The sequence below is a fragment of the Trachypithecus francoisi genome, unplaced genomic scaffold (assembly GCF_009764315.1).
Source record: "Trachypithecus francoisi isolate TF-2019V2 unplaced genomic scaffold, Tfra_2.0 Lachesis_group2, whole genome shotgun sequence".
In the NCBI taxonomy this organism is placed as follows: domain Eukaryota; kingdom Metazoa; phylum Chordata; class Mammalia; order Primates; family Cercopithecidae; genus Trachypithecus; species Trachypithecus francoisi.
The window spans coordinates 176,520,541-176,536,624 of record NW_022681465.1 but is presented as its reverse complement, the minus strand read 5'-3'; the positions used below and the strand labels follow the sequence as shown (position 1 = coordinate 176,536,624).

The 16,084-nt window shown below is 36.4% G+C and overlaps 1 protein-coding gene across 1 annotated transcript in view; it reads left to right on the top strand.

The window, feature by feature from the left end:
• The window catches only part of LVRN (laeverin), a 74,628-nt gene that overhangs the window by 35,961 nt on the left and 22,583 nt on the right, over positions 1-16,084 (top strand). Inside the window, exons 5-12 of the mRNA XM_033181492.1 lie at positions 2,331-2,485; positions 3,951-4,064; positions 10,294-10,434; positions 10,959-11,024; positions 11,119-11,184; positions 11,585-11,757; positions 13,356-13,432; positions 13,759-13,898. Of these exons, the coding sequence (XP_033037383.1) occupies positions 2,331-2,485; positions 3,951-4,064; positions 10,294-10,434; positions 10,959-11,024; positions 11,119-11,184; positions 11,585-11,757; positions 13,356-13,432; positions 13,759-13,898 (932 nt within the window). The remainder of the gene's footprint in view (positions 1-2,330; positions 2,486-3,950; positions 4,065-10,293; positions 10,435-10,958; positions 11,025-11,118; positions 11,185-11,584; positions 11,758-13,355; positions 13,433-13,758; positions 13,899-16,084) is intronic.

The following is a 16,084-nucleotide window of genomic DNA, read 5'->3' as shown; positions in this document are numbered from 1 at the left end:
TCCTCTATTACTGGGTTTTTAGGAGAAGGATAACTAATGTTTCTTAATTGCTTTAACTCTTTGCTGAGTCACAAACAAAACAAAACAAATGCCTCCCCTACCAGCATTTCCCGCACATGCCACACCCTTACCGTCAGTGAGGTGGCTGAAGAACAGTTTGGTTTATTTCTTCTGTGTTGTTCTTTTAGCTTATTTTCTTGTAGCTTGTTCAATGAATTCTAAACTTTAGAATCTAAGATTATATGAATGGTGTTCATGTATCCCTTATATAGAACAGTGTTTTTTCTCATGTTGCTATCATTTTAATTCACTCTCAAGTCAAAAGTTGGACTGAATATCAAAATATTATAGTGACTGATAGAGCTAGGTGTTTGGATTATTATTGTGCCAGTTGACACTTTACCTGTAGGCTATGTGCCAAATTTCCTATGCCTACACGTATTAATTATTAGACTCCTATGTATTTTAAAGATAAATCATTTTAATTTTTGATTTTTGATGATTAATGATGACCATTTTAAATAAGATTTTTGGCTGTTTGAAGTATTTCTTTGGTGCATTATTTACGTTTGGTTTTTTCTCTGTTTTCTCAGAGTTATTTAAATATTAAAAAGTTGTCTAATTGCTTGTTGTATATGCTTTAAATATTTTTCCCTATATTATTCTTTGCCTTTCAAATTTGTTTATAGTGTATTTTGGTGAACTAAAATATTTATATTTATTTATTCATTTTTTGAGACGGCATCTGACTCTATCACCCAGCCTGGAGTGCAGTGGCACAATCTCCCCTCACTGACACCTCCGTCCCCCAAGTTCAAGTGATTCTCCTGCCTCGGCCTCCCCAGCAGCTGGGATTACAGGTGCGCACCACCAGGCCCAGCTAATTTTTCTATTTTTAGTAGAGACAGGGTTTCACCATGTTGGCCAGGCTGGTCTTGAACTCCTGATCTCAAGTGATCCGCCTGCCTAGCCCTCCCAAAGTGCTGAGATTATGTGCATGAGCCACCATGCCTGGCTAAAGTATTTAATATAAATAGACTATTTTTAGAGCAGTTTTAGGTTTACAGGAAGATTGTGTGAAAAATAGAGAGTTCCCATATATTCTTTCTTTCCTTCCATCTCCCTCCTTTCTCCTGTTGTCAACATCTTGCATTAGTATGGTACACTTGCTACAATATTGAAACATTAGTATTAACTAACCTCCCTAGTTTATCTCACGGTTCAGTTTTTGCATTGTAGAGCAGTATGGGTTTTGGCAAGTGTATAATGATGAGTATCAACAATTGCAGTATCATACAGAATAGTTTCACTGCCTTAAAAATCTCCTGTACTCCATCGATTTATCTTCCCCTGCTTCCCCCGAATCCCTGACAACCACCAATCTTTTTATTATCTTTATAGTTTTGCCTATTCCAGAATGTCATATAGTTGGAATCGCATAGTATGTAGCTTTCCCAGACCAGCTTCTTTCACTTAGCAACATGCACTTAAAATTTCCCATATCTTTTCCTAGCATGATCTATCATTTCTTATCACTGATTAATACTCTGTTGTATTGATGTACTGCGGTTTGTTTATCTGTTAGCCTATTTAACGGCATCTTGGTTGCTTCCAACGTTTAGCAATTATGAATAAAGCTTCTATAAACATTTGTGTGCAGGTTTTTGGGTGGGCATAAGATTTCAGGTCATTTGGGTTAATTCCAAGGAATGTAATTGTCAGATCTTATGGTCCACCTATAGTGACTGTACCATTTTGCATCCCCACAAGCAATGAATGAGAGTCCCTGTTGCTCCACATCCTCATCCGCACTTGGTGTTGCCAGTGTTTTGGATTTTAGCCATTCTAGTAGGTGTGTGGTAGTATCTCATTGTTTTAATTTAATATTCTCCAGTGACAATTGATGTTGGGCATCTTTTCATGTGTGTATTTGCCATTTCTATATCTTCTTTAGTGAGGTGTGACAATTGATGCTGGGCATCTTCTCGTATGCGTATTTGCCATTTATATATCTTCTTTAGTGAGGTGTCTGTTCAGATCTTTTGCCCATTTTGTAGTTGGGTTGTTTGTTTCCTTACTGCTGAGTTAGAAGCATTCTTTGTATATTTGAATACAAGTCCTTTATCAAGAATATTTTATTTTAACTAGTCAAAATAATTTATTTGCTGGGTTTTGTCTTTGGTATTAGTCTTTAAAAAGCTTTCTCTGCCTTCAGGTTATAAATATTCTCGTATTTTTTGGCAATTTTATGATTTCATTTTGAGATATTTAAAAAATCCCATTTTTTAGAAAATATTATTTTATATTCTCTTCCATTTAAATCCACTTAGATATAATTGCCTTGCCTAGTTTTGACAACCATGCAATGGAAAACTGGGGACTAATGATATTTGATGAATCAGTATTGTTGTTGGAACCAAAAGATCAACTGACAGAAAAAAAGATTCTGATCTCCTACATTGTCTCCCACGAGATTGGACACCAGGCATGTGGTAAAATGTTCTTTTATTTCACGTGAAGTTATTTTCCAGGTGCGCTACCAAAATAGCCTAAAAACCCCAATAAGACCCTGCCATCTTTTAAAATACCATATTTTAAAAAGAAAAACATCACAAAGTATGACAGTGAGTAAAAATAGGGAAAACTCAGATTCAGGGTAGATTTGAACTACTGGTGACAGATCATAGGGAGGAGACTGTACAGTTTGGCTGAGGGCTGGGTATTTACATCCAACAATTAACTTTGCTCCACAAAGTCCTCTTCAGGAAAAGTAAGCCATGCAGACACAGGAGTATTTTATTTTCATTTCACCTAAACTAAGAGCTATTCAAAAGGATCACTGAAAGCTATGCACATTTCATCAGCAGATTGTTATACATTTCTAGTTGTTGTTGCTGTTGTTGGAGAGAGGTTAAATGGATGCAGGTTTTACATTAGCAAGGTGGCAATAATTAACCCTTGAGCTGCATTCCCAGTGGTTGTGTAAACGACAATCCGTTTAATCAGATCTATTTGCTTTTGCATTGGGATTTTAGAAGTTTAGCTGTTTAATTTGATGAAGATTTTCGTATCTGCATTTCAGTGTCTGCTCCATTCATACAAATCTATTAAGAAAGAAAGAGTCTCAGCGATGTTATCTTAGTAATGTGGCTCCATAAGAAGTTTTGGAAAAGAGCAGTTTACTCGGATTGACTAATACCCTGATGCACAGTAAAACACACACATTCACAAGTTTTATTAAGTCACCCAAAGTGTTATTTTTTATGATAGCCTAAGTGACACATTGTTTTGCAATACAGGCTATTAGTAATTATAGCTGTTATAAGAATTTGGTTAAATACCAGGCCTTGGGTTTGTTAGTTTGGAAATCATTGTTTTTCTTTCCTAATCCTGTTCATCATCCATTTGACACTTTTTTTTTTTCTGTTCAGTTCAAACAGAAAATAATGACAGCTGAACCATATTGCAGAACATATGATTACTTGAGTGATTTGTACATGGCACAGATCAAATTATGTTCTTAAAATATAAACAACTGCTTAAAGTAAAATCCAGTTGTAGCCTATTTAGAGTATAAGGTACTAGAATTAGTAGGTGGCAAGTCAGCATTCAGGGCTTCTGTTTTAAGGAACTAAAAACAACTTTTGAGCCAAGTGGACAGTTTAAGAAATGCTATTCTAACTGACCTTATGTTTAAACATCGCAGTTTTAAAACAAAAATTGCTTTTAATCACTGAACATGGAATATTTCTGAGAAATGCATGACTAATATCTCCTTATGTGAAAACAACAACTTGTTTTTTGGCTGTCCTGTCTTCAAGTTTTGTTATTGATGGCAAATAAATTTTAATTATGTCTTTCGACCTTACATTTACTTAACATGCAATTACAATGAATATAACTTAAAAATTGAATTTAAGAAAGCTCTTTTTTCTTCTCATTTCCAAAAGTGGTTTGGAAACTTGGTTACCATGAATTGGTGGAACAACATCTGGCTCAAGGAGGGTTTTGCATCTTATTTTGAGTTTGAAGTAATTAACTACTTTAATCCTAAACTCCCAAGAGTAAGTATGTTTATTAAGTTTATTTAACATTTTTTCTCCTAATTATAGAAGTAATGCATATTAATTCTTGAAAATGTATAAAATATAGGAAAATACAAGAAATAATAAATTACCTATAATACCAAAAATAATTTGTGTTATCATTTTGATATATTTTTTTAAATTCCAGGCTTTTTATCTATTGTAAATGTTTTTGAAAGTGGGAATTACATAAACTTTTATATTGCTTTTTTTACTTCATATTCTACTTCGTATTTCTACCTATTCGTATTTCCACTTCATAATCCTGAGCATTTCTACAAATCATTAGATCTTTTTTAAAAAGATTTTAAATGACTGCCTAAGATTATTTTCACTTATTCCTACTACATATATTTCTTATTCCTACTATATGGACTATATATGTATATAGTCTAGGTCTTGCTCTGTCACCCAGGCTGGAGACAGGGTCTTGCTCTGTCACCCAAGCTGGAGTGTGGTGGCGCGATCTTGACTCACTGCAGTCTGGGCCTCCTGGGCTCAAGCAGTTCTCCCACCTCAGCCTTCCGAATAGCTGGGACTACAGGCGTGTGCCACGATCCCGAGATAATTTTTGTATTTTTTGTAGAGATGGGGTTTCGCCATGTTGCCCAGACTGGTCTCAAATGTCCACCAGCCTCGGCCTCCCAAGTACTGGGATTACAGGCGTGAGCTACCGTGCCCAACCTAGACTGTATTTTAAAGCAACTGTAACAGTAGTGCATGGCTTTTATAAGTAATATGATACTTCATATTTAATATTATTGCTGATATTGTTTTGCTAATTTGAGTAAATAGTAATATTGAAAAATAAATACATCCATGTGCAAATCTAATTCTTTCAATTGTAGGTTTTACTTCTGATATTTAATTTATTTAGAGTAATTATGTAGTGCCTTTAGAATGCCATGATAAAACCAAATGGATTTGATTTAGCTATCTACATGTTTAGACTTAATGTTATCTTTTGGTATAAACCTCGCTTCCTTTTTTTTTGTTTTTTTGTTTTTTTTTTTTGAGACAGAATCTCGCTCTGTAGCCCGGGCTGGGGTGCCGTGGCGCCATCTCCACTCACTGCAAGCTCCGCCTCCCGGGTTCACGTCATTCTCCTGCCTCAGCCTCCCGAGTAGCTGGGACGACAGGCGCCCGCCACCTCGCCCGGCTAGTTTTTTGTATTTTTTAGTAGAGACGGGGTTTCACCGTGTTAGCCAGGATGGTCTCAATCTCCTAACCTCGTGATCCGCCCGTCTCGGCCTCCCAAAGTGCTGGGATTACAGGCCTGAGCCACCGCGCCCGGCCAACCTCACTTCTTTTATAAACCAGAGGTCCTTTCTTGGTTTGCATCTTCTTCCCCTCCTCTCTTCTGTCTCCTGTAACCTCTCTGGTCCTCAGGATTGCTCCTTCCTGCCTCTTTGCTGGTCCCCGTCTCATCTCAGCTCCCGTTGTTCCAAGGCTGGATTATTGACCTCTTTTCTCCTCCCTGCCTTCACTCATTCAAAGGATTTATTAATATTTAATGCTATCTCCACTTGCTGGATCTTCTTTACAGGCTAAATCTATTCATTCTGAAGGAAATTCTAAGATGATATTCTTTCTATTATTTTGGAAGTAAGCTTTCCTCCTTTTATGAAACTTGATAATGGACGGTAGGTAGATGGTACTTGTTTTGGTTGATAGTTTGGCAGGAAAAAAAAAGTTGGCAAGCCTATCTTAGTGCCACAGAAACCTTTTAAATAATCTCTTTTTATCTGTTTATGAAATCACAGCATCTGGCAAGCACTGATGTAGTGCAGGCTTTTAACACCCGAGTTCCATACCACCTCCCCGCCCTTTACAGACATCCTATGAGAGTCCCCCAGCCCAGTCACTCGGCAGCGCCTCTCTCTTCCTCCCCGTGGACTATGCATAGGCCCTACTTGTCCTGGAGGAAAGTTTGGATATCATTATATAGATCAGGAGACTGAAGTACTGAAAGGTTAAATGACTTGCCCAAGGTCATTTGCCCAATTGGGACAGGCCTGATTTTATAACCAGCTGTCTGGGTCTAGTCTGATGACAAGCATGATGATAACAACAATAATACTGTATTTACCATTCAGTGAGTACTTAGAACTTAAGTGCCAGGCAGTGTGAGCACTATACATACATCATCTTATTCAGTCCACAAACCAACCGTATGAGTGCTGTTGTTATTTCTATTTTACACATGAGGAAACTGAGGTATAGAAGCATTAAGTAAGTTGCTCAAGGTCTCATAGTTATTAAATGTCAGAACTGAGATTCAATTCCAGGTCACGCCAACTGCGAATCCCATGCTTTTAACCACTGTGCTCTATGGCAAAAACACACTGGATTGTTCTTATCCTCAAGAAGCTAATGGTGTGTGTGTGTGTGTGACTTCAATATACAATTCTTTTCGTATATATATATATACTTTATCTACATATAGTATGTATTTATTGTCTTAGCTGTCTCCAACAGTCCTTTCCACTTACTCTATGCCTACAAAATCATTTGTATCTCTCTTTCATAACTTTTATTCACTCATGGTTAGTGCCATCTCTAACTTCTTTTGAAAGCAGTTGAATATGTCCTAAGTTAACTCTGTGGATAGAGTTGATAAGGGAAGAAGTTTAATTCCCGTAAGACAATGAAATTTACTCTATTTTCTTAAGTAGATAGAATACGTCATGAACATCAATTTCATTTACCTCTTATAACAACTAAAATGGTTAAGGTATTATCAGCATCTCGCAAAACTTGCCAAAAACATCTTCCTGGTATTTTTGAAGGTAAGATTACGTTAGTCTCTTTTTGTACCTTTTCATTATTTCTTTTTATCATTAGTTTGTTAGTCACTCTTTTCTATATATCTTAGTTGCTTGTGGAGCTGAGTGAAAGCGTCAGATCCTGGCGATTGAGGACATTGCCACGTTCTTTGTTTTTAAAAATCTTACTTTTCCTTTCAAAGATTTTTGGAGATCAAGAACTTTAACCTCCTTTTAATCTAATAATGTGATTGAAATTGAGTAACAGAATCATAGACCCTTAGGCAGAAACAGATTTTTAATTTTTTTCTATTTCGAGGTCTAGTTTCAGCTGATATGAATGGATTATGCTCAAGGGGTCAGAACATAAGGACGAAGGCTTTCTGGAACTCTGAAGCTCTGGCCCTGACATTACCACTCACTGACTTTCCTACACCTTCCTGCTGCCTGATCTAAGAAAGCAGCAGACTTGGTGAAGGGAAAAGGTGCATATGGGCACTGCAGCCATCAGATGTTACTCTGTCTTTACTATAATGGTAAGCTGAGGCAGGCAGATGAACACTTCTGAGCTTTAGTTCCTCATTTGTAAAATGGGTTTCATGCAGTCATTCAACAGATGATAATGACATCTGCTAGGTACTGTTGAGACAACTACCACTAACTAGGTACTAGTTTTATGTACTTAAATAGAATTATTTATATTATCTCATTCAATCCTCAGAACAATTCTGAAGGATAATAATAAAAATAATGGTAAGTAATCACCACAGTGGTTAACCCTTATGGAGCATGTCCTGTTTGCTATCTGTTGTGCTTATAACATTATGAAAATTAATTTAGTCCTCATAATAATCCTTTGAGGACATTGTTGTTTTACCCACTTTCAGATGGCAACTGAGTTTCAGAGAGAGAAAGTTGGTGGTCTTTGATGAGTCACTTAACTCCTAAAAGACTGAGGAAGGATTCATACACAGGCACTTTAACTCCAGATTCTGTGTTTTTAATCATCATGATATTCTGTACAAATTTATTACAATAAGTAGTGTTATATTTCTGAGGATAAGAGTAGATTCTATGCTGTGCGTGGTGGCTCACACCTGTAATTCCAACACTGTGGCAGGCCAAGGTGAGGGAATCTCTTAAGCTCAGGAGTTTAAGACCAGCCTGGGCAACATAGCGAAATCTCGTTTCTACTAAATTTTTTTTTAGTTAGCTGGGCATGGTGGTGCACCCTTGTAGTCCCAGCTGCTCAGGAGGCTGCGGTGAGACGATTGCTTGAGCCTAGGAAATTGAAGTTGCAGCGAGCTATGACCACACCAGTGCACTCCAGCCTGGGCAACAGAGTAAGACTGTCTCCAAAAAAAAAAAAAAAAGGAAGAAACTTTAATAGGCCTTCTCTGACATATTGCAGCTTGTGAGACAAATTAATGGTGAGTATACAGATTCACATTATCTAATCACTATATGCAGTAGCTAGTTTTTTGTTTTTTGTTTTTTTTTAAAGCTGACGTCATGTTTTATGTAATGTTTCCCTCCAATAGAACTGAAACAGGCTATGGACAGCATCACTTTATGGGAGGCCCAGAGTAGAAAGACCTCTAGGGTGTTGAGGAAGAGGTGTTTGTCTCAGTCATTAATTACCTTGTATGGTTATAGTGATATCAAGAAGATTACATAAAACCTATGCCAGGCAGGCAGAAGAAAGAAAGACAATCTATTCTGATGGGGTTAGGGGAGACCCACAAAATGTAGAGAAGCAGTATGTGCAAAAATGTTCATTAAAACTGGTTAAAACAGCAAAAAGCTTAAAGTAATTTAAATGCCTAGCTAATAAAAGGGAAATGATTGAATCAATTATGGGCCATTGACCCGATGGGTTATTATGCAGCTATGTATTTATATATTTTAAGGTTTTTCTTTTGCAAAATTTCTATCTGCTGTACTTTGAAAAGAAGAAAATCATCTTCATTTGATCACACAGAGATAATCACTATTACATTTTGGTTTGTTTTCTTTCAATTTATGTTTCTGTTTTCTTTATAATGCAGCAGCCATTATAAGGGATAATTATAAAGATGAGGTAGCAAAATTGTAAAATGCTATAATAAGTAAATGAGCAAGATAAAAAGATTTTACAACTATGGCAATAAATAGTACATAGGAAAAACGATGGAAAAGAACTACACTAACATTTTAGTGGTGGTGATCTGAGGGTGTGATATCACGGGTGATTTTATTTTCTCTATTTTCTACATTGTGCTTATAGGTCACCAGTGAGACACTCTCAAGAAGCTTTGAGTGTTAAACTAATAAAATCCATGCTTACTGATGACTCCTCCAAATCCTTGCTACTCAGTGTGATTCTCAGACTAGCAGCATCAGCATAATCGGGTTGTTTATTAGAAATACAGGCTCCAACCCAAACCAACTGAATCAGAAGATGATTTTGACAAAATCCCCTGGTGATCCTTATTCATGTTAAAATTTGAGATGTATTGCTCTACATGATAGGTTTTCTTATTTCTGGAAAAACAGAGTTTGATAATAGCCTAATCAATGGTATTACTAGCCTAAAAATAATCTGCTTATAAAAAGGGATTGATGAGAACATTGGCAAATGGAAGTGAAACAGGTTTTGAAAATCTGACGCTGTCGAAGGCTGAGAGAGTCAACTTGCAGATCCCAAAGATAGTCAGTGGGGACTTGAGGGTTCCTGTGGATCATGAGGGGTTCACCTGGTTCTCCAGGCTGTGAACGTGTGTCAGTATAACTTCTCCACTGGTCTTTGCTCTAGCTCTGTCATCACAAGGCTCTCTGGCTATAAACTGGTTTTTCTTCTAGCTTTACTTCAGGGAGAAATTGCCCTTATCATGTGTCTAAGAGAGAGCTAGTCTTTTGAAGAGTCCTATGGTTCTCATTAAAATATAATAAATTGCCTTATCTTAATGCATGAGCCATAAACTGTAGTATCCAGATTTATTTTAAATTTTCATTTATTACGTCAGCATCGTTGTGAATTTGTAGATCTGGCATGCTTTTAGTTTGTAAATATTCATGAAAGAGAGGTTGATTAATTTTAAGGAGTTATTGATAAAATTACTGATGAAATTTTAGATAATTAAAACCACCCTAAGGAATGCCCTTTCAGGATGGCCATGGACCTCCCTGTCGGAAATGTAGGTGGCTTTTGGAAACCATATTAACTTTGTAATTGAGTTTTTAAAAACTGAAATGAAAAAGAATACAAATGGGAAGGAAAGTGTCTTATAGTTTTGTTTTTCAAGGAATCCTGACTTACTTGGCACCTTTCAATTCATAGACACTTCTCAATTACTGAATTTTCTCCCTCTTCAATATCAGTTTTTGAAAGTATTTGAGGACCATAGAATTTTGGTTTCTGTGACACCTCAGGAGTTAATGTTGCTCAATCTTTTCCTTTATAGAATGAGGTCTTTTTTTCCAACATTTTACATAATGTCCTCAGAGAAGATCACGCCCTGGTGACTAGAGCTGTGGCCTTGAAGGTGGAACATTTCAAAACAAGTGAAATAGAGGAACTCTATGACTTATTCACTTACAGCAAGGTAAAAGCAGTTAGAAATTTCCTTTGGTTTTATACTTTTGTAGAAAGTTGCATAAAATGGATTCTAAGGGTCCTATATCAATATACAACTTAAAACTTTTTATGAAAATAACCTTATTTTAATTCAATACATAGGTTTCAGCAAACATGATTAAATTAATTCTCACCTTGCAAATATCAGTCAAGCCCATATTAATGCTTGGATCCACCAACCATAGATTTTAACAACTTGCTACTTTTCAGGTGAACCCTTCTGCTTGGTGGAAATTTATGATTGCTCTGTAAAGAACTCAATTTTTAAAAATGTTATATACTCTGTACTCTTTACATGTAGGCCATCTGCTTACCTTTTACCTCTTAATTAGTGTACTATTTTATTAGCACATTCCAAAATAATTCAAACATTCAACTAAAATGCAAAAGGCAATCAGGAGCACAGCTCAGAATATTGCTTATAAATATGGACTGTATCAGTATGGAGATACTGAATTTTGTTCAAATAACGGAGAACTTCTTTTTTCCTAGGGAGCATCTATGGCCCGGATGCTTTCTGGTTTCTTGAATGAGCATTTATTTGTCAGTGCACTCAAGGTGAGCTTGCAAAATAGTTGTTACCTGGATGGCAGTAAACATAAATTGCTTTGGCATGTTATTTATTTTAACCTTAACTTTTCTCTTTTCACAGTCATATTTGAAGACGTTTTCCTACTCAAATGCTGAGCAAGATGATCTGTGGAGGCATTTTCAAATGGTAATGGTCCTACTTTCTGACACGTTCTTACTGAGTTGTTTTGTATGATACTGGAAAAGGCTGGGAGGCCATGGCAGTTCCACAGGAAAATAACTTCGTCTTGTTGTAGAACTCCCTTAGGTCACGGGTAGTGTCTTTAGTCTTCACTATATTCCCAGTGCCCAGAACAGAGCATGGAACATGTTGGATCAATAAATATGTGTTCATATTTATTGAATGAATTAATTAAAGAACCATTCATATATAAACAGAGTTCCAAATTTGCCCCAGAGGATCACCCACTGCAGGACTACTACATAAGTGAGGAAGATAATAGCTACCAAGCTTCTTTTTGGAGATTGCTACTTCAAAATGTTTCACTGATAACCTTACCTGCTTTTGTGATGATTTTTAAAAACAGGCCATAGATGACCAGAGTACAGTTATTTTGCCAGCAACAATAAAAAAAATAATGGACAGTTGGACACACCAGAGTGGTTTTCCAGTGATCACTTTAAATGTGTCTACTGGCATCATGAAACAGGAGCCATTTTATCTTGAAAAGGTTAAAAATCGGACTCTTCTAACCAGCAAGTAGGTAGCTTTGCTCTTCTTTGTCTTCACCTTCCTTGGGGTTGAGCTCTGACCCAATGGAATCCAGCCTGTGGGTGAAGAAGCTTTACCCCTGCTGGGCATACACACTTCTGCAATGTGACTGTGTACTAGGGTGAAGCAGAGTCCTTGTGTCCAGGCAAGGCCAGAGACTCGCAGTTAGGGATTCAAGACACGGTGCCCCTACCCTGGGATTTAGGGTTACATCAGCAACCCAAGCTGTGGGGTATTGTGTGTTCCTCTTCGTCCCTCAGACAGAAGTGATGAATTACTTGGGATTCTAAGTTGGAGACAATAAGATAGAGCCATAGATTGCCATATGTTAGTAAAGAGGAAAGGAAGTCTTATTGCAGAGTAGTCTTCTCTTCCTTAAAAATGAAACTGAATGGTAACTATTTCCTTGAGGACTAGTTCTGTGCGGGGGTGTGCACATATGTGTGTGGATGCGTGCGTTTGTGTATTTGTAGCCATACCCACAACATTAGAATGATGGCCTTTAGATTCTGTCAGACCTGGGTTCAGATATTGGCCTATCAAAAATTCAAACCTTAGGTATTATTTAAGCTCTGTGAGTTTCAGTTGCCTTATCTATAAAATACATGCAATAGCATGTATCCCAAAAGACTGTGTAAAAGTGAAAAGAGTATGAAATAGCCTAGACTATATCCCTGTCTTCTTCTCTTCCCTTTCTTAATTTATTAGCTGATTTTCAACAGTTTTTGATAGTTTTTATCTTCACATTTCATTGCAGTATCAGCACAAATGAGTAATTAATTTTCAAATACCATCACCAAAATTTTCAGATAGTTCTACTCTTTCTTGAAAGCCTCAGGAGAGAGAAATGGGACACTCAAAAGTTCCTTCTCCCTGTACTACTCTGCGATTTTTGAGAAGACCTGTGTGTCTTAGCTATGCAGATAAACACAGACCCACAGTTGACAGTCTTCAAGACACCAGGTTTCTGAGAGCTTAACAAGATTGGAAATATTGCCCAAACTCTGAGTAGAGTGTCTCTTCCGATGACGAATGTGCTTCCTGTGGCTGGCTACTTCATCCAGGTCACATCCAGCAATGTGGGAAGAATGCAGACATTCAATAAATATAAATGTCATGGATGATTCCTGTTGAATACTTTTCAGATGGGGAGAATGCTTGAGGCTGAAAGTATTTTGAAGTGATTGTCAAGCTTTTTCTTCTAAACTACTTTTCACCTCTCTGGGCATGGATGGGTTTGGGTCTGTTTGCAGCATTTGAACGACCCTTGAGTGAAGCCAGGTGTCTATAATTTAACATACACAGGCCTTGAAGGTTTCGGACATAAGAGTTTTAGTAGCTACCTAAGTTATAAAAGGAAGTAAATCCATAAGACATAACAGGAGAGAGGAGTAAACAATAGCGAAAGTAAAACTAGCTTGTAAAAACAGTGGTGAGTAATCCTAAGAGCAAAGGCCTGCATATCCAGAGAGAATGACCAAAGAACCCGAGTTCTGTGTGCTGTTTCATCGTCTCTTTAATCGTGGCTCAGAGTGTATGTTTTTATGTGCGAAAAGTAACTAAATTTTTTATTTTCTTCCAACAAGTGACACATGGATTGTCCCTATTCTTTGGATAAAAAATGGAACTACGCAATCTTTAGTTTGGCTAGATCAAAGAAGCAGTAAGTAACAAATTGTAAAAACATCTTTACATATATGCACATATAAAGGCAGGGAATAAAATGCTGAAATATCTAGCTTTTGAAAAGCTATCTCATTTCAAACTAAAATATTCTTGTTGAACATAGAGTTTTAAAGAAAAGTGTCAAATCAAAAGCTATTATATGTGAAAAATATATAATGACCTAGTAAGAGCACTATATATTTTAGAATTCCTTTAATTTTTTGTTTTATTGGTTTATTGTTTAGAATTGAGTATGTAGTATAAATAGGTATTAAAATCTTTTTTAAATGTACCATTTCAAATTATTCCCATATTCCTTTATAGAAGTATTCCCTGAAATGCAAGTTTCAGATTCTGACCACGACTGGGTGATTTTGAATTTGAATATGACTGGATATTATAGAGTTAATTATGATAAATTAGGTTGGAAGAAACTAAATCAACAACTTGAAAAGGATCCTAAGGTAAGGTTATTTTTGATACTTTTAATTAAATATAATTTATAATGCCTTCTCTAGTGTTTTAGAGGTTGAACATTCTGGTGGGAAGGGATTCTACCTACATCCCCGCCCCTCACCTCCAGGCTTACAAAAGATTTTTTTTCTTATTCTTAGCAAGTGGAGATTTTGATTAAATGTGTTGTGTTTTTGAACATTCATCTTGCTTTTCCAAAACAACCTTTCCAGGTAAGAATTGGAATGCATTTTCCTATTAATCATTAGTTTTGTGATCTTCGGCAGATTACTTAAATGTCCTGGTTCCATTTCTTCATTTTAAAATGAGAATATTATTATATTTTATTCATCATGAGGATTAGAGATGATGTAGGTGAAAGTATACTTAAAATTTCTAAATCCATAATAGGTACTCAGTAAATGCTAGAAAATACTAATTTTACTTCTAAAAACATATTTCCACTCTCCCTCAGAAGAGAGAAGTTAATTCACAAAACATCAGTAATAGTCCAATGTCACTTTATATCATAAAATAACTAAGTAATTATGCAGTGTATAAACACTAAAATGTTGGCCAGTTCTAATCAATCAGATTTTAACTGGATTAAACTAAATTTCCATGAGTGGAGCTGGACGCCGGCTTAGGAGTCAGTACTGTTGGCTCTGCTGTGACTTGCTGTGAGCCCTTGGGTGGTTCATTTAGACTCCATTGATGAAACTGGAGTGTTGAACTCAAAGATGTCTCTGTGTGGCGTGTCTCTGTGTTTGAAGGTTCTCTGAGACACACAGCAGTTTCTCTAGCATATTGGTTTAGAGCTTCGGTTCTGGGTCAGGAAGACTTACGTTCCTGTTCTGTTCACTGTTTGCCAGATGTATGGCACCTTCGAGCCAAATCTCCCCTTTGTAAGAATATGGGAAAAAACAAAACAAACCAAAACAAACAAACAAAAAACTCTCTTCAGTATTCCTGGAGGTGAGGGGTGGGAATGGAGGTGGAGTCTCTTCCTAACAGAAAGATCAACCCTTAGAAGGCTAGAGAAGGCATCCTGGTTGTCCTCAATTTCTTATATGTGTAGTATAATATACCAAACTTACAGGGTTATCGTGAAGATTAAATAAGATAATACATGTATTATGTTTAACAAAGGCCTGACACAATTCAGGGATTCATAACATATTCTGTAATTAAAACAAATTATTGGGATTTTGAATAAAGCTATAAAGGCCACTTACAATAATATTTTCTTTTCAAATCTTTTCAAAGTGTCTGAATTCTTATTACATTTTGGAGGGTATTCTAAGCCATGAAAGCACGAGGTTATACCATTATAGTAATGATTTATTGAAACCATTGTAGATTTACTTATTGAAAAACAGAGGCAAATTATTTCCACAACATAATTGGTGAGCAAATAAAAGAGAATCTTTATGATTAATATTAATCTAGAAAACATGTTAGTACTGCCAGAAAAGAAATTAGACTCTACCAGCTGAAGAATTAAACTTGACTTGCTCGGACCCTTAAAGAAATGCTGTGAAGATAAAGTTTTTGAACCAAATAGATCACAGTGCTGAGAGGTGCTGAAGGTATGATGTAGCAGGCCTTGGGCCCCCTTAGGGACTGAGCTGACAGAAGAGTCTTATGGCCTGGCAATGCCAGGGAATTCAAATAGAAGTCTAAAGAATTACACTGGCAATTGGCCCCTGCCGTTCCACGGATATAAAGGGAACTGTTGGTGGCATTCTGTCTCATTAGTAAAATCTTAAGATAAATACCATGTGAAAAAAGATGGTACCTCAATGTTACCAAAAGAGCACTAAATAATACTTATTTAAGGGCTTCTATGCCAAAAGCGTCCCTGAAAATAATTTGGATGTTGAAATACAATTTAATGTATACTTGTTTTGGAGAGGCCTTTTAAATTTGGTTGCCTATTTTATTTTTTAACATGATATGTTTCCGGAGTATTTTGGCAAAACTCTCTGCCGTATTTAAGCCTTATGATTGATGTCCAGAGGGTTCATTTATTTAAAAAACAGATGTATGATAAATAAATTACGGGGACTATCCTCAGTAATTATTGTTTCTCTGCAGATGAGATAATTCACATGAAGGTGTTTTATAGGCAGCAGTAATCTTTAAATTGTTGTTATTTTGAAAACTTTACTGAAAAATGTTCTCATCTTCTGGACAT